The sequence below is a fragment of the Psittacula echo genome (assembly GCF_963264785.1).
Source record: "Psittacula echo genome assembly, chromosome: Z".
Classification (NCBI taxonomy): Eukaryota; Metazoa; Chordata; class Aves; order Psittaciformes; family Psittacidae; genus Psittacula; species Psittacula echo.
This window is the reverse complement of record NC_137742.1, coordinates 93451846-93479596: the sequence shown is the minus strand read 5'-3', so window position 1 is coordinate 93479596 and position 27751 is coordinate 93451846. Positions and strand designations below refer to the sequence as shown.

The following is a 27751-nucleotide window of genomic DNA, read 5'->3' as shown; positions in this document are numbered from 1 at the left end:
GCCTGAATAAGAATTATGATCACTTTCCTGTTTTGTACATAGCCTAAGTGTACTTGAAAGGAGAGTGATATTGTTGTTTTCCCACATCTGCCCAAACTGCATATACAGAAACATTTGCAATTTATATAAAAACATCCCTTAAAATAATAAAAAAAAAAAAATCCCAAGAAACTCTGCCAACTCTAAAGCTGCAATTCCATACAAAAATGCTCAGTATTTCATTACTTAAACAGACCCTTAAGACATTTAATGCTTCATTTAAATTTACCTAGCTAGTCTGTCCTATAGTCAAAAATCAAGCGTCTGCAACTATATTCAGATTTCACGTGCAACCTGCTTATATTTAAGCAGCACCTTCAGGTCTTCAAATCCTTTTATGTTACCAATGATATAAACTTGGATTTGTTTAAGAACCTATGATGGCTATATGAAATCTGAGTGTCTCACTGATACTAAATTGACAAAAAATATACTCACCAATTTAAATTAGGATTTTAAAACAGAGATGAGATTGACATGCAGTAATTTGCATGCCCTCTGTCTCACGCAATTAATTTTGTTGATATTCAAGTATGCAAATGTATTTAGTACATATCTAGTTCTATCCTGTGCTTATGATAAATACCAAAAGCTAAACACTACTAAAAAGCCAGAATGTTACAATCCTTTTCATTACCCACCAGACAGAATTTTTCCAAGAGGCTTTACACTCTTCTCCTCTGAAGGCTGTTCTTCAGATCCTTCTGTGCCTTTTCCAACCCTTCTCTGTCTTACAGTTGTCATATCAGCCATTTTAATTCATTATTCTTCAGTCTGACCCTTAAATGGACATATACAAGGAATGCATCTTCTTACCCAAACACTCACGTAATACTGTATGAAAGACCTGAAAACAGAACCATGTTTTATTGCCATCGGAGACTTTGACTTATAAAACTATACTGCAGTTGAAGTGGATCTTACAAAAATGCAAGGTTTTTTTAATCTGTACAACTCAGAGTGCAAATGGAAGTACAGAAAACATGATCTTAACTATGTAAAGACTTAAGTTTACTATTTTACATATTCTTGAGCAGGTTTTCAGAATGGTTCCTTATTTTGACTGCCCTCCTTTTTAGCCCTTGACTCAAAATACACGCCAGGCATCGTTTCTTTGAAAAAGTGTAAGCCCTTCAAATTAAAATTAGTCCTTTTAGGGTATTTTGGTTGGGCACCTAAAAGAGAAAGCCAATTGTTTAAATCCTGGCTTTCAGAAAATACGAAGGAAGGGGGCCATAAAATGCAAAAATGATACCAGAGAAGATGTGTCATAAAAAACTAGAGAGATGGCATTAAAAAACCAAAACCAAACCCCTTGATATTCTATACTATTAAAGCAGCATAAAATTTGAAAACATTACAAAAAAGACAAAGAGCAGTGCAGTTAGTCATTCCCATCAATTCCCAGGTGCTCTCTGCCCTGTGAGCATGGTCCATACATAAAACTGCTTCAATCTGTCACCCTACATTTGAGAATCAAGGATACGCCCTCCTGAATGCCATTCCCACAGCAGAAACAATTGTATCTGTGTTACCACTGGTGTAACTGACTGGTAACAGTAACGTTCCGAGAGATACACCTCAGAGGCACAAATTCGTTGTTTAAAGCTTTTACAAGCCATTAGCTTCATCTCTTTCTGTATGCCTGGGAAAACACATGGCAGGAACTATGTGAGCATGTATCCAAGTTGATTTTAAGTACGCGGTGTGTAGAAAACCTGACAATTAATACAGGCAAGATGGTTACCATAAGCAGGCCCTCTCCAGTGCCAGTCTCAGGCAGCTTGCCTAAACGCCTTCTACAGAAGAGAAGGGATTTGCCCGTCAGACGCAGAGAAAGCCTCCGCAGGGCGCCGGGAGGGGAACATCGCGCCTCGTCCCCACAGCTGCCAGAGATGACACGAGGCCTGGGCAGCCGGGCAGGCTCTGCAGCTGCAGGCCGACGCGGGGGCACGGTGAGGAGCACGGGGAGATCCCGTCGGTGTCGTCGGGCAGCACGGCAGACAGGCAAGAGGCCGGGTGAGCCGCCGGAGAGGAAAGCAGCCCCTGGCGCTGGGCAAGGGCGGGAGGAAAGAGGCTGGAGGGCCGTGCCTGGGGCCGCGGCCCCCCGGCGGGGCGCGGTAAGCTTTCGAGGGCGCCGCCTCGTCCCTGCCGCTGGCACGACTTGCTGGGGCCTGCGCGGGCCGGCGGCACGGCCTATTTGGCGGTAGCTCCTCTGTCCGCCCGCATCCTTCCCTACCCCTCCGCCTCCTCCCCTGGCGGGGCCGATACCTGCCGACGCTCCGAGGGCCGCGGGTTTGCTGCAGCGGGGCGGTGGCTTCTCCTACCGGCGCTGCCTGCGCGGGACCGCCCGGCCTCCGCAGCGATGGAGGGAAAGGGGTGGGAGTGGGGGCGGGCGCGGCGCCTTTTGTTTGCCTCTGTCAGGCGGTGCTGAGCAGACGCAGCACCGGTGGCTCGAGGCTCGGCGGCTCTGAAGGCCGCGCTGCGCCGGTAGGCAGGCGCCAGCCGCCGGACGGGGGAGGAGCCGCCGGCGGTAGGCAGTGGGCGGGCTGAGGGCCGGGGACGGGCCGCGGCGAGGAGCCTGTGGAGGTATGGGTAGCGGAGCTTGTCGTGGGGTTTTCCGGCTTTGCGAGAGAAGTACCAGAGGAGAAGGCTATCTTCTATCGGAAGTAGAAACGTGTGAAGTCAGCTCGGTCCCAGACTCATCGCTCCCCACCCCGAGAGGGTTCTAGGTAGTCTGAATTCCAAAAGGCGGCGGGCCAGAAAGCGCGGCTGGTCCTCCTGCGCCGTGTCCCCGAGGCAGCCTCGCCTCGGGTCGGCCTGTCCGCTGGCCTTCGGCGATCGCGGACGGCACTTTTCAGTAATACTGACATAGAAGTTTTTACGTTATTATTATTTCATGCTTTTACCAAATATCTGTCGTGCCTAATGTTTAAATTTAAATTCAAATTCTAATAATTCGAATTTAAATAAACAAATTTTCCCTGCGAGGGTGCTGAGGAGCTGACACAGGTTACCCAGAGCGGTTGTGGCTGCCCCATCCCTAGCAGTGTTCAAGGCCAGGTTGGACAGGCCTTGAGAAACCTGGTCCAGTGGAAGGTGTCTCTGCCATGGCAGGGGGTTGGAACTGGATGAGCTTTAAAGTCCCTTCCAACACAAACCATATATGATTCTATGATGATGATTTTGTATTCAGTTCATTATAAGCTCCAGTGTATTTCTTTACCAATTGCAGCATAAACATGCAAGGGGGGAAGTGACTGTTGCCTCTGTAGCAGAAAGATAACAGCAGCACCACTTTTTTTCTGGTACAACCTACCCTTACAATCATAGAATTATTAGGGTTGGAAAGGACCTTAAGAAGATCTGGTTCCAACCTTGCAGTGTCTTCAAAGATAGTCGTGCACGGAAAAGTTCCCCATAAAGCCTTTACCAGCACACCAACTTCCTGATCCTACCCCAGAAAGCAGATTTCCAGAGAAATTCTGTAGAACAGGTGGGGATCAATTTCACTTCTTCAGGACAATATTAGTTTGTTTTCCATCACCATTACAGTCCAGGAATACTTTCACAACCATGGTTCATTGGCAGAGTTGCTATTTTGAACACAGAGGCATATAATCCACAGAAAATATGCTCAGAGATGCCAAGTAACTAGTTATCATTCTAGTAATTCAGAGCTTTGAAACCAGGAAATTTGTCAGTATCTGTCTTGGTACATGTTGTACGTTACAGAAGTGTATTTTAGAACAAACAATGATTTTCTCTTACTTCCTCTGCTAAACTCTCCAAATAGTGAAAAATTTCTACTGTAAATCGATTTACTTCTATTATTTTTTTGAGCAATAAAGCAGGTAGTACATTTGTGGGGAATGCTTAAACTTAATATGAAAAGTGAAGAATTACAGGTTTACAATGGGCATTAATTGTATCTTGTTTTTATCACTAATGGCATCGCTACCATATCATGAAAATTCATTAAAGTGAACACATTGTATACATATCATACAAGTGATTTTACACTGTAAATAAAGAAGAAAACTTATCTTGAGTGTGTGTACTTTTTTGTGTAAAGGAGGTCAGATAATGGACTTGAATTTCTGAGATGGGGAACGCTGTGGAAGATGTTTCCTAGAATGGAAATTCTGCTTATCCACTACCTGTAAAGAGGGCAGTGCTCAGTAGAATCTACACAGAACATAATCATTCAAGAGCTTTAGAAATCCAGTAATTATGCATGGTCAGTAAAGTTTGGACCACCAAAAGCTTGTTCTCTACAGAACCAAAACTTGGATAGATGTTACTTTGAACTAAGTGACAGGCTGTGTTGTGCAGTTGCCAAAAGGTAGTAGTACTGAGAAGAGGGGTGTTAGTAATTTAAATTCGACTGTGTTTTTTGACACTGTGTTTTTGACACTGCATATTTGTAATGTATTTGTATGTGATAAAATGCTAGGGTCAGTTGAAGTTTTCCATTTTGTGGAAATGATTGCAGGGGATCAGCAATACAAATTCTTCTGTCATTCCTGAACTACTAATGCAAGCTATGCTGTAAAATAGTGTTACTTAAATGTAGAAAAGTTTGTGTAGTAGAAAAGCATTAGACTGCCTTACATAGTGGTTAACATATCCAAGAGTAAATCTTAAGTCATATTACGATAACTCATCAACAATAGCCACAGTTTGGAAATACCCATACCTTCACTTACCTGAAAATCACTGCCTAAAGCTTTCATTCCATTAAAACTGGGGAAGAAATTCCCACTAGCTTCATAACGAAGAATTTTGAAAGTGCAGTTGTGTCCTTCAGCCTTGTCCCATCATAACTGTGTGCAGGCTTACAAGTATTTTGACTTAATAACGTCATATTTCATCACTACAGTTACTTTTATAAAACTTGTGTTAACAATATTAAAACTGTAACAACAATGAGCAAGAAATGGCAGTCAAGTATTTAAAATATTTCTTGATTTAAACAGATTCCCATGTCTCTAAACACTGGTTTAGTGTTTGAATTTTCCATATTCGTATTTCACACAGGTGAAATAAAAGTGACTAAAGTGTTTAACAAAAGAAGTTTATTACCAAAATACAATATTAAAGTCAATACGTGACAAACTCCTGTAAAGCAAAATAAATTATTCTAACATTGTACAGTATTTCAGAAGGTAGTTAAAGTAGTACTACAGACTTTGCTTCATAGTTCCAAACAGTTGTCTATCAGGAACACAATCCTAGAGAGAGCTTAAGGCATGCAGCTTAATGTGCTGGATAATCTCATAAAATGAAAAGTCATCCTATTTAATAAGATACAGTATCAGAATGAACTGCAGTCTTTACATGTCAGTTTTCTAATTTTTTTATACTTTGGCCATAAAAGCAGTGCCATAGTGTTACATTACCTTTTCTTAAAAAAATACATGTACCCATGTCCATGAATATCAAATGCAAATGTAAATTTCTATTAAATATATCTTAACAAATGTTATTTTGAGCACCAACTGTACATTTTTTTTAAATGATTAAATAATTGCTTCTGGAAGAGGAAAATACTGTAATTCTGACTGAACCCCACTCTATTTTTCCAGGCCAATCAATCAGAAAGATGAAATATGCACCTATTTATCAGTAGAGTAGAATGAAGTAAGTTTTCTCTTTAGTAGAAGTAGAGGCATTTAAAGCTGCAAGTTACAGTTTATAACACAGAATAAAATCTAATTGAAAGAAATGGCAAGTGAATAGCTGATCATCTGATAGTATTGTGACATAAGATCCAAAAATATTTTACAAGCTTAAAGAAAGGCAAAGACTGCAGTGTTGGTGACTGAAATGTGCCTAAAACCCGTTACAGAACATGCAACCAAGCCAATCATACGCTTTCTAAAGCAGATAACCTGAGGAATAATAAAGCAAAAAAAATTTGCTTTCAGAAAAACTAAGTCTATAATTACTTCACATGCAGAACTTTGGGTAAAGTCCATGGGAATTGTGAGTGGGTAGCTAATGGCAAGCAGCATGAAGACAGTTTTTAAAAAAATATATCTCTGTACATGTGGAAAGGAATTATTTGTTGGCATTTGTTATGGGTTTTATAATGGTTTTTAACATCAACTAACTTTCTACCATTATAGGAACACATAGTCAAAAAGAAAAAAGCAACAGGATGGCAAAGAACAACTGTGAATAGATGCATCCTGCTCTGTAATCCCCCTACAATGACTCCTGGCACATTATACTTACTGCTGCAAGCGTGGGTTGCATATACACCAGAAAATCGTCAATTTTAATTCAAGGGTACTGTTTTGAACTGTTTGTACTCTCTTGTTTTACTGCCACCTCCTTCTTAGTTTAAAAAGTTTTCCACCTTTTTATCTTTCTCTAGCTGAGCAACTTCACTTATGTACTTAAAATACCTCAAATGTCTGACACAAAAATGCTGACATTATATCCTGACCAATTTTTAAAGCAAAATGTGTACTTTCTGCTACCCAATTTATTAATGAAATAATACATATTTAACCCAACAGAACAAGTCAAATTGAGGAAATCACTTCAAAAGAAAAATCATTAAATGTACTTGGACTCTTAGTGCCTTTGTGCTGCTTCATAAAGTTGTGACAAGAATTGTTTTCTTTTCTGATGCCACTTCTAGTCAGCAATAGCACAATAGACTGTACACTACATATGCCACCTCAGATTTAAAGTTGTAGCTTATTTCTGCTAGCAGAAAGTTATAGATAAAGTAATCATGAAATACTGTTCTTCTAAGAGTAAGTAATTTTCTAAGTAATGAGCTACTAAAAATCAGGTAACTACATCCCCATGTCAAGAACTAGGCATGCTGCTGTGCATCTGCCCGTCATTAAAAGCAGAAATACATGCCTGAACTAGAAAGTTTAAATCTGGCTCCTAAAGGGCCTCTTTGGAAATGCTACTACTTCACTTTATCAAAGCATGTATTTCCAACAATTTAACTAGCTAACTTTTTAAATAACCTCAACAAAGTTGCCAGGTAATTAGCCAGTGTAACAATATTCCCCACTGATAGAGAGATGAATGTCTTCTACTGCAAACTGCTGTACTGTAAAAAAAAAAAAAAGGCACTGTCATTTTAGAAGCTTTCTTTTTTTCCTTAGAAAACAAAGTAATCCCTACTTCCCTTCATGAATCCATATTATATGCACTAGTAAAATTTATTCTACAAGTGACTGGATACAGTTTTTGCTTAAAATATTGTTTGCTTTTTTAATATTATTTTCTACAGAAAGATTACTCTATCTTTGCGCAAATTATTTCTACAGTTACAGCTCTGCCAGACAAATGGGCAATTTAGACAGCCAGTGGGATTTCAAAGAACTCTAAAAGCATGTAAGCTTTGCTTAAAAACGCACTTTGTGCTCACCTACATCTTTAGTAATCTACATAGGTTTAATCTACATCCCCTTGTGGCAATTACTATCTTGTTCTCATTAAAGTACGTTGCTCATGCAGACTGCAAAGTAATCACCACAAATTAAAAATGACATATGATGAGCTTTTTTTCTTTTTTTTTTTTTAGAATCTGCTGAATGTGTCAAGAAAACCATTAAGAAACAGCAGGTCATTATTATAAAGGATCTTTTATGTACTATCAATTCAAAAGATAGGAGTTTTGTTTAGTTAGTATCCAATCAAATAGTTATTAGCAAAATGCATCCAGGCTCCTCAGCTCCTGCTGCTCTAAATCAATAGAAAGGATAGCAGTCTTTTTTGAAGGATGCCTTGGAGTTTGTAAGGCCTTAAAAAGAGATGGGGAGAAATGAAACGCGTATGTGTGCATGCAAGCATACACACTCTCCCTATCCAGAATCCAGGCAGTGTGGGTTTGTGAGATCATACTGTAAAATTTTTATCTGGTCCGTTGCTAGCTTAAAAAAAACCACCAACAACCAACCAACCAAAAATACCCTAAAAAAGCACCCAAAATCTAAAAAAAAAAAAAAAAAAAAAAAAAGGTAAAAAAGTTGCCTGCTGAAATACTCGGAAAACAACAGAGGGAGGAAGGAAAAAGCTTTTCATTTGAGACAAAGCTTTCATACCTTTGGGTTTGAACGTACTGTGCTAATGCCTTATTACTGACTAGCATCTGACAATAAGAGAAAAAAACCCTCAAGAATCTTATGTTCTTGGCACCATATACAGAAACAGCAGGTTAAATGAATCATTCTATTCCCCACTCCCTAAATTTATCTCTTAACTGACTCACCAATCCCCAGTTAAAATATTGTACGCCTACTGAAACAAGGACTCAGGATGGGAAATCAAGTTTTGCTTGCTATTCTTGTCTTTAGCAAGTTTCTTAAGCAAAGAAACAAAATATTCAATCTAGGAAACCCTCTCTTTAACTTACTGCTTCTCCTAGTTTGTGCTCTGGGATGTGCTGTGGTCCTTATTTAAAATGATATTTATGATTTCACCCTCATGTTCTTTCATATGATCCAGCAGATTTTCTTTGTTGGTAGACTCAAAACCGCAAATGCAGCAGCAGAAGAGAAGAACACAGTATTCTGTGCCAAGATGGGGTAGAGTGGAGCTCTTTTCTAAACTGCATGAGGTATTCATCAAGTTAGGCTTTTCATCAGAACCTGAAATTTCACTTGTAGTCTGGTTAATAGACTCTGTAAAAGACACCAAGTTGTCTGAACTTCCTAGTATAGATATTGTACTCTCATCTGTGCCTTCTAATAAGGTTTTGTCAGGAAGCTGTCCTTGAAACCTGAAATAACAAAACCGAAACAAATATCAAACATACAGTTGTTGCTTTTGACAGGAACTTTATTTTGGATCAGAGTGAGGTCATGTGAAAACTCTAGATGAGGGCTTGAAAGTAAATCAGACATACCTGCTGCTTTGCGAAATTGCATCATTAATAGCCTTGTTCACTTGTTCATAGTTATAATTTTGGTCACTTGCATGTTTCCACATGTGGGACTTCAGGGATGGAGGATGGCTACATACATATCCACAGAGAGAACATCTGAGGAAAAAAAACAAGTGGAGAAAGAGAAACATTTAGAAGTTAAATTTTATTAGCTTAGCAATGGATTAGTTCTTCCAAAAGGATGAGAAAAAATCATCTTCTTGGTCACACTTTCAGTTTCATTATTAGGTTGAGTTAGTTTGCAGTTTCGTCCTGAAATTTAAGACTATTTTTAGGGTCTGAGAATTTCTACATTTGCTCTTTCTGAATTCTTAAGCAGCTGAATGAAAATCTTATCTGTTTGCCCTGTTAAAATTTTAAATACTGCAAAAATGCAATAGTTCTGGTGACTGCAGAAACAGAGAGTACATTGGTGTGGTAACTGGCAGGCAGGTCGCGAGCTCTCTTTGTTATTGCTCTGAACCAAGCAGCTGTGTAATTAGAACTGATAATTTAAACTGAACTAATTAAGTCTTTCCTGATGTAGCATATATTAGTTTATTTAAGGATCACAGACTTGTTGAAGTTGGAAGGGGACCTTTTGAGATCCTGAGGACAGCATCCAGTCAGATTTTTAATATATTCACAGGTTGAGATTCAGACAGGTGTCAATTTTGTCTATAGAGTTTTCCATCAGGTCGGGTACCACAACACTATAAAACACTGCCTTATACAGTAAAGGACAAAACCTTGAAGAATAAGTCCCATTCATATAGAGATGTCGTGTATTTATGGATACAAATAACCCAAGACTGATCAAATCCTATGGGACTGTTTTCATACATGAACATACATCCACGTTTTTTTCACAAGTGTTTCATGATAAATTAGTTATCTCAGCATGAAAAGGATGAGTGATACTGCATGACATCACGCCAGAGCAGAACAGTCCAGAGCAGAACAGTATTCATGGTAAAGAGGATGGAGCTCCTTGTCTTTTGGACAAAGAAGCTACTTTGTTTAGCTACCTGCTATTTTGGAAGTTATCCGTTTCTCAAATCACATGGAAAAGATCTGAAGGTGACCTTGTTCTCATAAACTATACCTAGGAATGCATCTCAGTCTGTCTCATTTCTCAATGAGAGGATGTCTTCTGCTCAAGCAATGTGATCCCAGTATGTTATATTATGATGAATCTGTTAAAATGACTACTATGCTAATAAGTTTTTGTATATTTTTAAGACCTTTCCAGAAATATAACCTGGAAACATGAGAAGGCCTACATAAAACTGTGTTATACACTACAATTCAGTAAGGTTTTATGACTTCTCTTAATGATGGTAGGATATAGTCCTTAAATGCCTTGCAAATAATCATATATAGGAAACTATTTCTGCTTAGCAGAAGATTGTAGAGAACAGCACAAATCTCACAAGTTAGGTGAAGGCATGGTACATTACCTTGCTTATGTAGCAAGATAATTCTGTCCTGCTGGGGAACAATAAGCATGTCATTCTGGCTCACTTTTTTTTTTTTACTTGATTTGGAATGTACTATCCTATTTTTCTCTTTTTCTTATAATTTGAAGCCTTATAAAGAAAATATAGGCATGTTCCTTCTCAGGTTGAGAGTCTTAATATTTCTAATAAGGCTTTATAAAATAGTGGCATCATTAAAAGTAACATAAAAGGCAGACCTTATAGTTAATTTATAGATAAAATTATGTTTTTTTTTTCAAAACAAAGATCAATAATCATAATTTCACTCTATGTGCATGTGTATTCTAGTAATCTTATTATATATATGATTTTTCTGCACCAGTCACTGGTCAGTGGGTTGGTAACACAGGAAATGAAGCAACAGTTCAGTGTTTGTTTTTATTCCCTTTTATTAGTCTGATTTTTTTGAAGCACATTAATTTGCTCAGGTGATTTACTAATCAGATTTACTTTGCTGAGAACAGTATCATGAGCCAAATGCTATTGACCACTTTAGCATACAGTTTGAATCAAAGACACAGAAACTCATCAGCTTTTAGCATGATGCATTACACTTTATGATCATATACTTAATATACAGTTACACTCTAAGCAAGACATTCCCAGAGAAACAAACTACCAAAGAGTTTGGTAGTAGAACCCTTTCAATTCTATGCTATGACTTGCTCAACAGGTTGACCTGTTGTTGAATTATTGAACTTCACTGTTCAAGCATCCTAAACTGATCTACTGAGGAAACAATTACCTTGCAGCTTTGGATAGACTATTTCCTTGGGGACGCAGGGACCAAAGTGTGGAAGTTTGCAGTAATCTTTGGTAATATTAAGAGCATTCAGCAATACAGCAGGAAGTATGGCAACAGAGCAAATAGAATTTAGTGCTACTAATAATAGTTTTGGGCAAAAAAGGCAGTGGAAGGAATTTGAAGCTGTAAAAGCAGATTTGCTTGAGAAGATACCCTTAGATGAATGTGCCTTATTTGGATTCTTCCTATTGCTTTTAAAATATTCCATGAAGAAATGTTCAGAATTGTCAGAATATTCAGTATATTCCTGATATACTTTCCTTTCCTAGTTTTTCTTTTTTTTTTGCAAATTAGTAGTAAACAATTACATACATTTGTGCCAACTTTCTCATATATCTGTACCTATATATATATATCACACATATCTATGGACAGAATATAAAGGACACTCATCACTTAAACATAATGACTGTTCATACTAATTCTTAACTAGGGCAGTGTGATGCCAATCTGGATTCTAACTAACATGTATATGCAAAGGCTGTGCCTAGACTATAATATTAAACAAAGCCAGAGAACATTCCTGGGTACTGGCATTTAACAATCTATAACATTAAATGTTAGAAGTGCCCTGGCACGATTTTGGCACATACATTCTCCCAAGCAATCCCAGGCATGCTTTGGTAATTAACACAGTCCAGAAACTGTTTGCAATAAGCAGTTTATATGCAACCACCCTATTCTGGAAGGAAAAGCTGACTACTGGTCCAGAGGGAGGTCATGGGTATGTTTAATTAGTAAGCATAAAGATCACCTTGTAATGCCACATCAAATCCCTCAATCTCTAAAAAAAAAAAAAAAAGTCACTGGAACAAATAATGCATCTAGGAGGGAGAAGAATAGAATCTGAACTCTGCTTTATATCTTAGCATAACAAAATCACTGTCACAGCTGTTTGCTAAATGAGAACTGTTACATACTTGTACTGTTCCATTAGCTGCACTGCCTGATGCTCCTGGGGGTGGCGCCTCATATGGCATTTCAAGCTATTCATATTTGTGGTGGCGAAGTCACACACTCGACATCTAAAGAGACAAGAAGAAGTAAACTAATCTGACAGTTAACTGCTAACACTATTCCAGAAATAAAAATCTGTAAGAAAGCAAAGATATCTGGAAAGACTATAGTTAAAGACGTAACAATATTCACAGAAGTTCAAGTGATGGCATTAACTTTCAGTTTTTGGACAATGAGAATCATTTACAGCCCAAAAAAGCCTCTTCCTTTGAGGAGACATATGGCTGCGTTCCTTGCTGACATCTATCGTGTGCACCTCTACTGAAGCTGGTAAGTGTAATGAAGTATCAGGATGCACTGGAGTCAGTGCAGCCCTGATGCAAGTTGCTTGGCTGTGTTATACAAAGGCAGAATATGGCCATAAGAGCTATAGGGGACATAGTGTATTCAGAAGTAAGTCTTGTTACTCAAGAATACATGTTATGCTTAATGCAACAGCCATGTTTCTCATGACATTTTAAAAGCCAAACTATCTATTTAGTAATGAAATGACTAGGTTTCAGACCATTATATCTAGAACAGACAAGACCGACATATTTAGATTCAAATGCCCTAACAGAAGTGTGTCACATCATGCTGTCTTAAATTTTTTTACTCCTGTCACAGTTTCTGTGTATAAAACAATGCATAAACCAGTTGATGTAGATTTAGATCCCAAAGTATCACACAAAATACTATGCTATTCATAAATAACAGTATACTACCATACAAGCTTCTTGTGTGTAATATATTGAAACAGAAGCCATCATGCTCAGCTCAGACTCTGCATAGTTGTTAGCTCTTCAATTGTTTCTTCTTCTGAAATGTAAGTGTTCAATTTTAAGTCTTGTCTGAGACTTCAGGATACATCACTTGAGATTACTCGCTTTATTTTTTAATGGTCTTAATTTGCAGTATTAAAATCCAGAAGGTTCAAATCTACAAAAATGCATCATTGGAAGCTATGCAGTTTAATTTCCAGCATTTTTTTTCAGAATAATAAGAAAATATGTTTGCAGGTATAAAAATGGCAGCAGTGTAATAGGTTGCTATTTGATACTATGAAAGACTTGAGGAATACATGTTTCAAAGGAAGAAATACCATAATACTGGACTTCTATGTTTGTTAGGCTGTGGCTTAAGTATCCTACCAGGTCTGTAGATTTGTCTAAGGGGTTTATGAAAAAATCATAAGAAAAGCAAGCCAGATCAGTAGGTTTAAATTTAGTATGCAGCAGTCTGTACCACCAGTGGAAAATTTTCAAGTGTTCCTAAATCAAACAAGCTGTCTAACACCAATCCAGAAGACTACCATTTACAAGACACTCTACAGTGTCTGCTGTTCCAACCCTTCTAACTAACAAGTAACAGCGATATGGATGATTCTGAGGCGAAAAAAAGAAATTTATTTGTATTCCATGTTTGCTCTCTGAGCAAGTATCTTGCAAATTTTTGTTAGTATTACGGGATATCATTATAATGCACAAATCAAAATACAACGTGTCTTCTGGGTTTGTTTATCCAAAAGAGAAAGACCCTGGCTGAGCTCAGCATTTCAAGGTGCTCAGTTTCCAGCATTTGTATTAAAAAAGATAGAAGTATATTAGCTCAAAAATTCTATTAACTCAGATCTATTTTCTAGCCACTAGAGAGGGACAGAGATCCACACTGAAGGAGCACAAATTGAATTTGCAGGAATTTATGCAACAACCAACAGAAAAATGCATGATTTATTTTTCTGCTGGAGAGCTGACCTACAGTACTACACGTGACTTTAGATATCAAAGTTCTATATAAATCCATATAACATCTTTGTAGAAAAGTTATAAAATATGAGCCTAAATGAGTGTATTAATATTGCTTGAAACCTGTGAAAAAGAAGAGAGGATTGGTGACAAGACAAAGGGCAGAATTTTGCTAGTCTGTAGTAACCAATGTAAAAAGTAACCAGATAACAATGAGGAACACTTTGCAATAAAGCAAATCCAAAATGAACTTAAGTGTGCAAGGAATTTGACAAATATATTATTACTATTGGCCAAAGTTTAATACTACAATGTAATTAACTTCCCTTTTCACATCTGAATGCTTCAAACTGAAAACCAGAAGCAGACTGCTATGGTCAAAGATGTGTCCTGGAAAAGTTAGCAAACCTTAATAACATAGTTTGAGTCAACCAGCAAGTGTAGATCCATCAAATTTGCAGTAAAATTAAGTTAATCGGAATTCTTTAACAATATCTTCAAAACTGCATGAGCAATTAAGTAACCTTTTTAATTAAAACAAGTAAACCAGACAAGTGGCATTAGCAATAATTAAGACACTTACCTGTATGGCTTATCAGAGTTATGAATTCGTCTGTGATTACGTACACCAACGTAAGTTGTGCTTGTGTAGTCACATACATCACATCTATACAGTTTCTGAACTGAAGACTTGTTTCCTACGTGAAACAAAATCCATTATTTTAGTGAGTTACATTCAGTGTTGTAAGGTGTTGTCAGATGACAATTTCAGCACAACTGAATCATCACAGAATTATAGAATGATTTGGGTTGGAAAGGACCTTAAGACCATTCAGTTCCAGTCCCCTGTCATGGGCAGGGATGCCTCACACTAGACCATGTTGCCTAAGGCTCTGTCCAACCTGGCCTTGAAATATGAATTAACATTTAAAAGCAATACTTTTAAATATCTGTAAATATTTAATACTTTTAAAGTATCTGGAGCAAACTGGCAATGGACATAGAGATAATAAAGCTATCATTTATTTAGCATGCTGTTCTGCATTTACCTTACCATTTACTGGAATTACTAAAATTTTAGGATAACACATTCTTTCACACTATGCAGACACTTCTTTCTGGGTTAAAAACCAGCAAAAGGTATTAAAATGTGGGAACTGCTGACCCCAGGAGTTTCACTGCTTTGCATCATGGAAAGGAAAAGATGGGCATTGAGAAAGAACAAGTTTAGATTGGATATAAGGAAGAAGTTCTTTACTGTTAGGGTGGTGAGGCACTGGAATGGGTTGCCCAGGGAAGTTGTGAATGCTCTATCCCTGGTGGTGTTCAAGGCCAGGTTGGACGGAGCCTTGGGTGACATGGTTTAGTGCCCATGGCAGGGGGCTTGGAACTAGATGAACTTAAGGTCCTTTCCAACCCTAACTATTTTATGATTCTGTAAGTTTCAAACTGGCAAAAAGCAGAAGTGTTCCCAAAGCATCTAAATCCTCTCTATCCCTCCAACATACATGCACACCTTCAAAGGAAAAAAAAAAAAAAATCTGATCAGATGTGTGAAGAAATAATTTGGAACTTCTCCAAATTACTAAAAAGCAATTGTAACAAAAATAATTTTTTCTTTCCAGAATGAAAAACTCTTGAAAAATTAATGGCTGCAGAGACAAAGACTAATGACTAATCTAATATAGGAAAATGTATGCTCACAAGTGCACAGTCTGAATATTTTTGAGATGTAAGTGTATAGACTTAAACAGCCTTATTCCTGCTCCCTTACTGAACAATGGAACTGATATGGGTTAAAATATTAACATATGAGAAGAGGAATGGTATTTTCTCTGCTTCTTTTCCATTCCAACCTACCATGCAGCCTTCACACACTCCCCAAATGAAGGAACAGCAGAAACATGAAGGAACACAAAGGTTGGAGCTGTTTAAATCAGGACTACCACCAAAAGAAACATCAAACTAAAATCACAGGGCTTTCTTCCTGCATCTAACCTCTTCACTAGCTAAAGTGAAGTAAGTGCAAATAAGGTGCTTAAGTTCATTTTATCTTTACACTGATTCTTACTATCTGGCTGAACAGCCAAGCCATTACTCTCAGTTACCTTCATGGGCTTTGAAGAAACTCCGGTATCAGTCCTGTGGGTGAAGATCATTACTAAAGTACAGCCCCAAACCAAAATAAACAAACAATTCAATAAATAATGTGTGGGAGTAAGTAAAGCTGAAATATTGCAAAAACAGACTTCAGAAACTTCAAGCTCCTGTGAAGTACATCTCCAGCACAAATTAATTTGTGTTAAGAAAAGGTTTACTAGTAATAGAATAAATCAGAAGATCCTAGCTGAACAGAAAAGGGTGTATTAGCTGAATGTTTTTTAGTAGATATTGCCTTAAGAACTCTGGTAATATCAGCAGGTGATCTAATTCCCAGGCCTCTCAGTTCCTCCCCAAACCAAGGATAACTTCCCTTCCTGAGAAAAGCAAGTTCTGATTTCCCAAGTAAGATCCCTCCATTCTGAATCCTGAAGGAATCTTGTCAAGGCCAAGAGGTCCATGTCACACTGAGGGGAGGGTCTGTCTGCCATTGTTCCAACTTGTAAAGACACACAAGCTTGAAATATGAAATAAGTGACTGTTGAAAACTACAGAAAGTAGACTTTTCAGACACATCTCAGCTTAGGTCCAAATACCGTGAGCTTCCTTCCAGTTTGGAGTAAGAAAAACTGACTGACACCCCCTCCTTTACCACCTCCTGAAGGAAGGAATATGACAAGTGGACTGAGCTTAGGAGGAACTATAGAGTTTATCTTGAAAACAGAAGTTTCATCTCCTGAGTCCAAAATACTAAACAGATTTTGTAAAGATAATTTTGTTCTGAAGTTCCCTTTTAATGATGCTGGACTCCACATGGAATCTTTAATCTTTTCATTATCAAAGCAACACTGAGCAATCTTTACGGTAGAACTCTTTTAAGGAGACATTGCAGAATAAACCAGTGGAAAGAGTGTCATCCGAAATGGAAGCTCAACTTTTCACTTTGATTTTTGCCTCCCCCATCAGGTGGGCACTGAATTATGTCCAAAAAAGTTTTAGTTATATTATTCTGAGGGATAATAATTCTGTTTAAGCTAACGTAAACAGTAAGGGAAAATTATCAATAATTAAACTTTTCCTCCAAAATTCAGCACTTCAGGGGAGGACTGATAATCTCAGAAGGTTATTCTGAAGAATATACAGTATGTTGTATAAAACAGCAATCTGAATACAAAGAGAGTCTGAAATAAAATCTGAATAATTCTGGGTGTACCAAGATAACAGAAAGAATATTTGATATTTTTTACTTTAAAACATGACATAGTGCTCACTCTTCTAGCATTCTTATAAAAAGTAATACAGAAGTAATATATAACATACAGTCTTTGTAAGTCAACTTTAAAGCCAAATATATCAGATTTTTTCCTACAATATGCTCATATAGTAAAATTTATTGGGTTTTTTTTTTCTATTTAATGTAAGTTATCAAAACTATCTTAATATATACTTGAAGACTATGGAATTTAGGCTTCTACAATTATTCTTTCATGAATGCATATGTATGCAGAAGACCACAAATGAATACAAAGACACTTACTGGGCTGCAGATCTATGGGAGAGCAGGGGTTGTGTGAAGGTCAAGCTACTGCATGCTAAACTTGAATGGGTTTTCCATCTTAAATTCCGCAGCTTTAGAATAAACTGCTTCCAAATGTATTTTCTGCTATGAATTTGGTATTTTATTGGGCAGGCAGCTTAAAACAAACAGTATCTAATGAGATTTTTAAAGCATTATGCAAACATATTATCTAATGCATAGTTGTACGTGGCTAACCACCCAGTAGCACACACTTAGGAGCAATTATTTATATCAATCACTACTTTAGATTTATTCCTTCAACAAAATGCACATAAATTATAATACATCATATAACCTTTCACTGTTGCAAAATAGCAGTTGTGTGTCCCACCTCCTACTCCTTCCATGGGCTTATTTCTTGTGGATTTGGGGCCTTTTTTGCTTTCTGGATGGAGGATATCAGGCCTCTTAAAAGGGAGCATGGAAATGAAAGATCTTTGTTCTAGCAGTAGTAACAGGTGCTCCTGTAATGCTGCTTATTGCCCTATTCCTTCATTATTAGACATTTACAATCTGATCATATCCAGTGTCATAATGCTCCCTTTTAATTTATTCTACCACCATGATGAATAAAGAGACTTTTAGGACTAACTATTTCATTAACAAGAAATGAAACTGTTCAGCTCAGGCATCTTTCACGTAATCAGATGCTATGCCATAAACTTCTTTGTTTTGTGTTGCTTTATAGGGATGACATCTGTTTGACAAGAGAGATCGCTGTACTGCAGTAGTGTTGCAATTTGATTATAAATTGGTTCTGAAATAATTTAAGCATTCCAAAGTATGAGTTAATAAAAGTTTCAAAGGAGAACTGTTTTCATTCAAGCCACATTACTGAATTTCATGTGGGGTAAACAATCAATTAAAGTGCATGGCTGTAACACTTTTGTAAGATAATAATATGCAAAAAATACTAAAGAAAAATCTCAACAGTAATTAAATTGAAAGCAGGCAGTTTTCTCAAACAGGTCTCCTCTTTCATGAAAGCTAAATTGCAAGATCAGGATATAAACTCTAAAACCACCTCATTAAAACATACTATTTTCAAAGAGCAAAAGGGCACCTTGACTTTCAGTCACCTTAACAGGACTTTAGCTCAAAAGTTACAGTATTCCCCCAAGTCTAACATGTTTCAGGTAGTATTCCTATATCATGACATTTATAAAAATACTGGTTTAAAACAAACAAAATATGGTCAGAAGTATCAGTCCAAGCTGTGCTCACAGATAATTTGTACTCAGCTAAATTAACAATGTTTTATTTCCTATCACTTCCATTAAAACATTTATTCTATTTCTTCTGAAGAAAAAAATCCTACTACTTCATGGGGAACATTCCCACTATCAGCAGACCCTCCCTTGCCTTCTTCCTGTCTCCTCCTGACTACAGATAGCTCTCTCAGGCTTTGGTCTTAGGGATGTAACAAGCACTACAGATCTGAATTTAAATCCTTTCTGCATTGATGAGACTGAAAATGAGTTGAGAAGGTCCGTTTTAGCTGAGGCTGATAAGGTAATGAACTTTAACTTTCTATGTGAAAGCCAGAAAGAGAGGCAGTTTGAGCTAAGAGAACAGAAGCCAAGCGTAAGGATCTCATTCTAGTCCAACATATACAATGCTGCTTTGGACAAATCATTAGTGGTTCGAACTATCCACCCTGGTTCATACTGATTAGACCCTTTTTCACAAGTAGTTCCATCAGTATCAGTAAATGCTTTTGTAGTCACTGATCGGCAGTAGAGGTGAGAGTAGAATTCAGAAATTTCAGCTGTGGTTTAAGTACTGTTACAGTGCACATAGTGGTATCTAAACGAACAAGGGACCAGAGTTAGGACAGAAAAGAGCTAAGGGCACAAAATGGAAATACTTCAGCCCACAGTTGTTCAGAGATGATATAATTACTAGTATTTTTCCACAGCGCTCTAAAATTGCACAATACTAGTAATTACAGTGTCACCTTTAGAATGAAAGTGCTGTATATATTTTCAGTAACGTCAGCTCACCAGAGAAGAGGATGCATTCAAGTTGAAATAATAAATATTTGGCCTTCAGGATATTCAAAAGGATTTTAAACATGTTCTCCTAAACTTCCAAATCTGGCTGTTTTTCTCCCTATTTCACTACCTTAAGACATCTAGGGTTTGGTTTTGGGCTTTTTGCTGTTGTTGTTTTTTAAAAAACACTATTAAATGGTAAACAAATACACAGTTAAACAATTAGAAAATGCATACCTATTGTTACTCTGGCAACTATTATAGATACAGGTTGAATTTTTAGAATGCCTTATGTTTGTCTCTGTAGGTCTAAAACAAATGATGCATTTTGGACATTACTACAATTAAATGAAAATTTCTAAACACAAAATGGATGGTACTGTATACATACGCTGACAACAAACTACATTACCACAGTGAGTTTTAAAAAAGGCTTTCTTTTGTTTGCTGTAAGTGATTTGGAAGGAAGGAAACAAATAAGGGTTTTTTAATTAAAAATTCACAGTAATACTTCATACCAGTTGTTTTTCACAAGAAATACAATGTCCTATTACAGGGCCTGAAAATGTCTTGCCTACCAATAAATGTCAGTAAAATATCTCAAAACAGACTATAGTTAAGCTTTGCACACTACAAAGAATATACATTTAAGGTTATGAACAGGCATGAAAACATTTCAGCATAAATGAGATCTTAAGGCCAGTTTTATGCAAATATAACAAACAGAAGTCATAAGTGACTTTTTGTAATTCCAAGTGTAAATATAAACAGTACCTTCTCTTTCATCTGCTTCGTTGGAAACTATTAGTTTGTTAGATGTGGCTGCTGAAAAGATATCTGGAAGACTGTGTTGTTCTCTTTCATGATTTCGTAGCTGGCTCTGAAAAAGCAATTTCCTACATTTAAATATACACTACAAACACACACTGGTCACTTCAAATACTGCAATCAATTGTGAAATTTTCAGGACAACTCTTATAAATTGGATGTTAACATATATATAGATTATCCCTCCTGTAATTTTACTAGAAACAAAACAAAGTAAATAATAATAATTAATAACATAAAGGAATGATGCCAGTGACTGAGAGGATTATATGATTTGCGTTTTGTTAGAAAATAAATTTCCTTCTCCCCTCATTCACATAGACAAGTAACAAACAGTTCTTCCTCCAAAACTATTATACTTCAGAAGCAGTATTAGATTAGAGGTTAGACAATGGCTTGTGTGAAAACTGACTCAACTCTCATACTGCCAAGTGATTTAGGAATGTGTTATTCCTGTTTCTACTTGCCTGGGGAGGAGAGAGGAAAGAGAGCCTTTAGCCATCCTACTTGTACATTTTTTTAAAAATAGGATTAAACAACAATAAATACGGGAGAATTTGCATTACCATTGCCTACAAGAGGTTCAGTTGTACACCTAGATATTTATTCGCTCTATTCCTGACTACTGAACTGAGTATATAGGAACACACTCACCAAGCTTAAAATAGCAATTATAAAAATGGCAGAAGTATATTATCCTGCTCTGGTGTGTAATCTTTCAGTTCTACAGAACATCCAGACCAATAAAGAGGAAAAAAATAAAAGAATTTCTGCTCCAAAGTGTCTCATGCTACCCCCAAGTGCCATGATTACTTCTGCACACACTCAAAACTAGTGGACGTGTTTGAGCATTCTTTTAAATTTTCAACTATTAAGTTATCTGATACTTCCATTTCCTCCAGCAGTTGCTACATGTGGGCAGAAAACCAACAATGATATTAATATGTCCATAAGATGGTTCTCAGGAAAGTAACTTATGCGAGGAAGCAAGTTTATTTCAGTGGGTAAGGCAGAATAATTATAGCTGAACTGTATATTTGGAAAGTGCTGCTGGCAATAATCCCCAACTGCAATGACAATCAAGTCAGGCTGAATTAAGTTAGAAAGAGGAATGACCAGTTATTAAAAAGGTAGCAAAATACATTATTTAGCTATTACAGACAGTCACAGGAAAAAACTTTACCTTATAATGAAAGGATTCTTCACATTGCTTACACTGATACATTCTTGTTTTGCAGTGGTTGATCATGTGGCTCTCTAAATCCTTACTATTATCAGCAATATGTTCACAGATAGGACACTGATACGGCTGCCTCTGACGATGGACTCTCAAGTGTTGTTTTATGTAGCCCTTATTACCACTGCTGTAATGACAGAGGCGGCAGCGGTATGGTCGATCTGCGTTAGGTATGTATTCTACTAGGTTACTGCCAGGAATATTTGCATCATTTGCATTTTGGCATTGTGCATTGTCTTGTAATTCTTTCAAAATGTCATCATCAGACGCATTCTGATCTGTCCTCTCCTTCAATTTTTCAATGACAGTGAGTAGTGACATACTGATGCCCATTTTAGTTGGTGCTTCTGATAACTCTGGCCTTTCTTTCTGTATCTCAACTATTGCACATTCACCTTGGCTAAAGCCACTAAACTCCACTGAATGATCCTGAAGTGAGGATGCCACTTTAGAATGAGCCACGCATGGGCCATCTGCTTCTCCCTGTCCTGCACCTACATCCATAGCATCTTCTCCAGTCAGAGTCCTGAAGCTAGAACTCAGTTCTGCAGCTCTGATAGGCATTGTAACAAGAGCTTCTGCAGCTAATGAGTGTAGTCGTAAAGACTCTGAATTTGTCCTTCTTCGTGCAGGCGGCACATTTTCATCAGCTGGTATGGTTTTATTAGAGCTTAATTCATTATCTTTCTTCTCAGTATTATTCCATCCTATTACTACTTCTTGAACTGGATCTGAATGATAAACTTCATCAGGTTCTTCACAGGCAATGTGGGACTCCTCTGAGATTAATTTTTTTTCTGTTTCAATGTCAGTGTTCATCAAGAAAGGCTTCTGTAAGATACTTTCTTCAGCACTTGGCAAACGCTCCACTATTACATTAACGTGACCCTTTTTATTTGGACTACAATTGATGATTTTCTGTGCTGATGAAAGCAGGCTGTCAGTTATCATACTATCTGGTTCTGTATCTGATACAGTCTCCTCTAAAACCTCTGTAGTAGGAGAATGCACTACAGACTGATTTAACATCTCTTCCTCTTTTACATTTGTTCGTACTGGCAATTTACATGACAGTTGCTCAGAATTGCAAATCTGAAGTTGAAGAGAAGGTTCACTCTGGATATCAAGTTCATTGTTTTCCAAGGAAAGAACAACTGCATCCATGCTATGAGGTGTATGAGTTACAACCACCTCTGACAAGTTGGTAGTTTCATTTTCTTCCTCAAAGATAGGATAGGAGCAATCAACCTCACCCGCATGTTTCCAAGCGTGTGTTTTCAACATTCTTTGCTGACCACATGTGTACCGACAAATTAAACACCGGTACATGCCATACTGCTCATAAGTATACCATTTTCTCCTACCCATTTCAGGCCTCTGAGTAGACTGAGTTGTATCTTTACCTTCCAGATTTCCTGTCTGATCAGCCCCTGATTTGACACTTCCTTCCACTGGCCCTTGCAAAAATGAACTTGTGACATTTACACACTGCTGCACTTTTGTCTGGGTGTTATTTTTACCAGCATTCTCATGGCAACTTTGGAAGTGGGATTCAAGATCTTCTTTGCTTTTGGAAGCAAAATGACATTCCGAGCACATGAATATCACCTCATTTTTCTGCCCATGTTGTTTTATATGTTCTTGTAGTGTTAAGAGAGAGGGTGATAGAAACTTACACAGGCTACACTGGTAGCACATCACATTTTTTTTGCTTTGTGGAAGACATTCAGTCACAAAATAATCTGCTTGTAGCTCTTCAGTCTTTTTAGCTGCGAAAACAGAGAGCTCAATTGCTTTAGCTGGGATTTCACAAAGATCATCTGTGTCCAAGGACTGTGCAGAAGCATTAGGATGGGAACGTTTTTTCCCTATTAAAAGGCATCTTTGTGTCTTCTCACTTTCAACTATTTTGCTTAGTTTCTGGATAACATGAATTAGTGGGGCAGTGTTACATTTTCTTTGATTTTCACTGTTCTGCAGTGTTGGGCCAATGACTGTTTCAGAAATCAGCACAGCTTCCTGTTCCCCAATATTTGGCATCAATACTGCAACACTGCTTCCTTCTTCCATAATACCTAGAAGAGAGCAGTTTATAAAAAATTAAAATGTATACATGCACAATAATAAAAATACAACCCAGTACTATTTAGATTTCATCCTCTACTAAATATGGAAGCCTAATGCCACTACCTGAATAAAAACTTTCAGAATGGCTATACAGACAGACAAAGATTTTGAGAACGTTTAGTGGATAGCATGGATGCTGTTCAATACAGCTGGACAGAGTAATTCCAAGATAGCCTATAACAGCCTACATCCAAATTGTACAGGGGCAAGATATATATTTTTCATGTTAAGGCTGATTAGCACTGTCACAGCTATTGCCTTTTTCTTTACAAAGACTACACATTTGAATGCTAGATGCTTAAATATACCAATCAATAGTAACTGGCATATTTATGTTTAAAAGCCATGATATGAAAATGTATTCCCAACATACTTGCACTGATGTGTCCTAAAGCAAACGACAATTTGCAACAATATAATTTATAAAAATAAGCAATTTTTCCTTGAAATGTTAGAAAAAGAAAGGAATCTGGTAATTACTTGCATTAGTCATTTCACTATAACTATATTAAAGATCATTCAAATGTCAAATCATACTTCTTATTATAAATGTCATTTTCTAGAAAAGCTACTAATTGTAGTGTTTTCTACAATTCCTTATTATTATTATTATTAATTGCCATGAAAGTTACAAAGACTAATTTTTTTCTGTTTTGAGGGAAGGCTAAAGGAAATAGCTATTTCCACTTACACTTCCTTTAAAAATACCTAACTATAAACCACAGGCAATATGTGGTAATGCTAGAGGTTAAATTAGAAACCAACATGGATAAACTTCCATGAAACACACTTTGTGATGTGGGTGAAGTTGTGGGGTGAGGGGTGCAGGAGCTGGACAAAAAGTCTTAGAGTAAAATTTACTCTTGAAAAAATGTCTAAAACTAACGTAGCCAAGTTCTACTACATACACACACATAGTTTACACACAACATATGTTTTTACATTCTATATATAAAATAAAGAACATAAAGAAATGACAGATATTTATCCGTCATCCTTGAAAATGTATCTCAAGTTCTTTCATACGGATTTTTTTTTTTTTTCAAGAGAGATAGACAAGCCAAACCAGAACTTGCAGAACTGATCCTAAAAACCCATAAAATCCACTTTTTCCTACTTCTGGATGTAGCAATGTAATGAACAGACACACGAGAGTGGGTTCTATGATGCCTTTTTCCCATTAAGTAAAAATTCTGGGCAGAACTACTCACGTTACCTTCCTTTGCCATTCAACTTACAATTCAGGTTATCATCAGAATTACCACTATAATCAATGTTAGTAGCATTCACACCTCATACACTCATGTAAAATATTGCAAGTTTAAAATGCAGTGATATTTGTCAATTCTGAATCTTTAAGGAAGGCAAGTTATTATTTTTCAGCGTTAGTTTGAAGGTTACTTACTTGGTAATTGCCAAGATCAGCATCAAAAATGAAAAATTAATAAAATATAAATAGCGCCATAAAGCAGCTGGATAACTAGAAAACTAAACTACTTAAGGCCTTATGCCTTCAGCTGATCTGTGTAAGCAGATTAAAAATGATCAATACTGCACTGTGATAGTAGATCAATTGTGGGAAGTAGAAAAAAATATATATTTAAACCAAAAAAAGTATAATTCTATGTAAGAATATACCAAATAGCCTTATTTAATTCAAGTTCAGTATTGTCTTATTAATAGGAATCAATGTCTGCATCCACAGAGTTACTGTTAAACTGAAACATTCAAGTATCTAACTTTCAAAACATGAAACAGTAGATATCTCGATGTGCATGTCTGCTCCTATTTCCTATGTGCTTGGCACAGTATATTGAAAGACTAACTCTTGTCTTTGTGGCTAAGAAAAATTATATCCCTTCCTGCAATATCTCCAACTATATTATTTTAACTTAAAATAAGTTTAAGGCCATTATTTGAAAACCGTCGTATTTAGTTATACAAAAATACGTTGCTGTTTGTTTCATACTGGCTGCAATATGTTTAAAAGCTATTCTGAACAGTGTTTTTTCCCTGAAAGCAGATTTAACATTACATGGAGCAATCAAAGGAATAATGTCTACTTGAAATATTTTCAATTTGAGAATGAGTTAAGGAAAATTCTAAGCACATGGTGCTACTTACAATTGTACTTGGTAGTTTTAAAGTTCTGTAACTAATGCTGAATAGGCACATATTTCCCCTACCTTCTTCATCTGAAAGCAGCACAGAAACTATGAGGAAAAATCCTAGACAGATCATAAAAGAAATATGCTGCCACATACACAACTGCTCGTCAAAAATGCAGACATAGTAGAATCACAGAATGGTTTGGAAAGGACTTTAAAGACCATCTATTTCCAACCCCCCTGCCATGGGCACAGACAAAAATGGATTTTTGTGCCTGTGCACACTGCAAAAGCAGAGTACGCTCAGTTGTATTGATCTGTGATGCCTGTAGCTGATGTAGTTATCAAACGGGTAACTACATTGTATATGTGTTATGTCATTCTTTGTTTAGAATAAGTTTCACACTTATTGCTGCAGGCTTTCATTTTTACAGGGATGATAAGAATTGTACAAAGGTTATCTGGATTTTAGTAACTACCTTGCTTTCACCAGGAACAAAGATGATTCAGCCTCCCGTGACAGAAAACTTCAATCTGGGAAGTGGATCTGCCAGCACATACCCTTTAAAGAACTACACAGTAATTAAAATACGGGGTTTGGGGATAATAAAGGGACCCAAAGGGGAAGGCCCAGACTAGAGGAAAACGCCTGTGTGCTGGAGGGGCCCGTACCACCCCTGCCAGCCACCCACTCAAGCAGCACGGCAGGAACAGGCTGAGATGCCCCTAGGTCTAGGAAAAGCCAACCACGGCTTTGCACAACCACTTTACTGATAGAGGCCGGTCTGGTCACATCGTGGCTCCCGAGGCCACGGAAACTTCATCAGCAGGAGCTCCGAGCGGACAACTGCCACCCCCATACAGCAGAACCCTTACCCCGAGACTAAGGCTCGTGGATGAGACTTATCACGGACCAGCGACACGCTCCCACCGGACCCCTCCGCCTCTGCCGCCACTCCCCACGCGGCCGCCGCTTTATACGGCGCAGGTGCCGCCCGCACGGCCCTCAAGCAGCGCGCCCGGCGCCACAGGGAGAGCTAGGAGCAGCGCTCGCGGGGAGCGGGCCCGCCGAGGAGGCGATGATGTGCGGTGAGGAGCGGACCGAAGGGAAGCGACCGCGGGGAGCTGGCCCATCGGGGAGGCAGCGCGGTGAGGAGGGGAGGGAGGCGGCCGCGACCTGCGCCGCTTGGCCCGGGGAAGGCTCTGGCGGGAGCCGCAGCCGCCCGAAGCTCCGCACATGGACTGCGGCGCGGCACACCGCCTCGGGGCCTGCCTGCCCGCCAGCCGCCGAGCCTCTCACCCTCCCTCTCTCTGTCCCTCCCTCCCTCCCTCCCTCCCGGCTGCCAAGCCGCTGCCCGCCCCGGTGTCCTGCGGGCCCGCCCGGGCTTTTACCTGGGTAACGACGATAAAAAGCGGTCTTGTCCCTTACCCCCTGCCACCGCTTCAAGATGGCGACGATGGAGCCCGTATCACGTGACCGGCGGTCTCGGATCAGGTGACCGGCGGGTGCCTGCCGGCGCGCCACTGCCTCCGCGCCGTTGCCACGGAGACGAGCGCGGTCGCGTCGGTAGTTAACTTGTGCTTCAGAAATAGTAGAGTCCCCATAAAGATACTTCCTTCGAGCACAGCTTTAGAAGGATAAACAGTTGTAGTTAAAGAACCCATAACAACACAGACCCCGCATTTTGGGTCTAAAAATGGCAAGTCAATGCAAATGTTTTAGAGTGTGAAGTGCAGAGAACTGGCAAGAAAGTTCAGCAGTTCGTCAGGAAAAGCAGCCTGGTCTAGTGGAAGG

General features: G+C 38.1%; 2 protein-coding genes across 14 annotated transcripts in view; both read right to left on the bottom strand.

The window, feature by feature from the left end:
* Positions 1 to 3186, bottom strand: part of DPY19L3 (dpy-19 like C-mannosyltransferase 3) — a 33637-nt gene extending 30451 nt beyond the window's left edge. For 6 of the 9 annotated variants that reach the window (XR_013958826.1, XM_080638631.1, XM_080638628.1 and 3 more), the window contains exons 1-2: positions 2311 to 3186; positions 681 to 886 (exon numbers count right to left, since the gene is read on the bottom strand). Coding sequence is in view for 7 of the 9 variants with exons in the window: in XM_080638631.1 (XP_080494757.1) it covers positions 681 to 792 (112 nt within the window). In the remaining 2 variants the exon portion in view is untranslated. Of the gene's footprint in view, positions 1 to 680; positions 887 to 1786; positions 1876 to 2310 lie in introns of those variants that run through there. The other 3 variants (XM_080638630.1, XM_080638629.1, XM_080638633.1) reach the window with 3 other exon arrangements.
* Positions 3187 to 5102: 1916 nt separating this feature from the next.
* On the bottom strand, positions 5103 to 27424 carry ZNF507 (zinc finger protein 507). 5 transcript variants are annotated; one of them, XM_080636825.1, is made up of 8 exons: positions 27349 to 27424; positions 21668 to 23796; positions 20431 to 20536; positions 14567 to 14681; positions 12163 to 12267; positions 8921 to 9055; positions 8429 to 8794; positions 5103 to 7120 (listed from the first exon to the last, which is right to left on the bottom strand). In XM_080636825.1, the coding sequence occupies exons 2-7, from the start codon at positions 23789 to 23791 to the stop codon at positions 8437 to 8439; spliced, it is 2943 nt and encodes a 980-aa protein (XP_080492951.1). In that variant the 5' UTR covers positions 23792 to 23796; positions 27349 to 27424; the 3' UTR covers positions 5103 to 7120; positions 8429 to 8436. The 5 variants fall into 5 exon arrangements, with proteins under 5 accessions (XP_080492951.1, XP_080492949.1, XP_080492950.1 ...); XM_080636823.1 differs by adding an exon at positions 26436 to 26528 and having other exon boundaries at positions 5103 to 8794; positions 27349 to 27391; XM_080636824.1 differs by adding an exon at positions 26436 to 26518 and having other exon boundaries at positions 5103 to 8794; positions 27349 to 27390.
* Positions 27425 to 27751: the final 327 nt, after the last annotated feature.

Coding starts and splice junctions, on each gene's coding strand:
- ZNF507 (XM_080636822.1), bottom strand. CDS start 23,791: ATGGAAGAAGGAAGCAGTGTTGCAGTATTGATGCCAAATATTGGGGAA. Junction 9,056..12,162: donor CAGCTAATGGAACAGTACAA/GTATGTAACAGT, acceptor TTTTTTCCTCAG/ATGTTCTCTCTGTGGATATG. Junction 8,795..8,920: donor GCAATTTCGCAAAGCAGCAG/GTATGTCTGATT, acceptor TTGTTATTTCAG/GTTTCAAGGACAGCTTCCTG.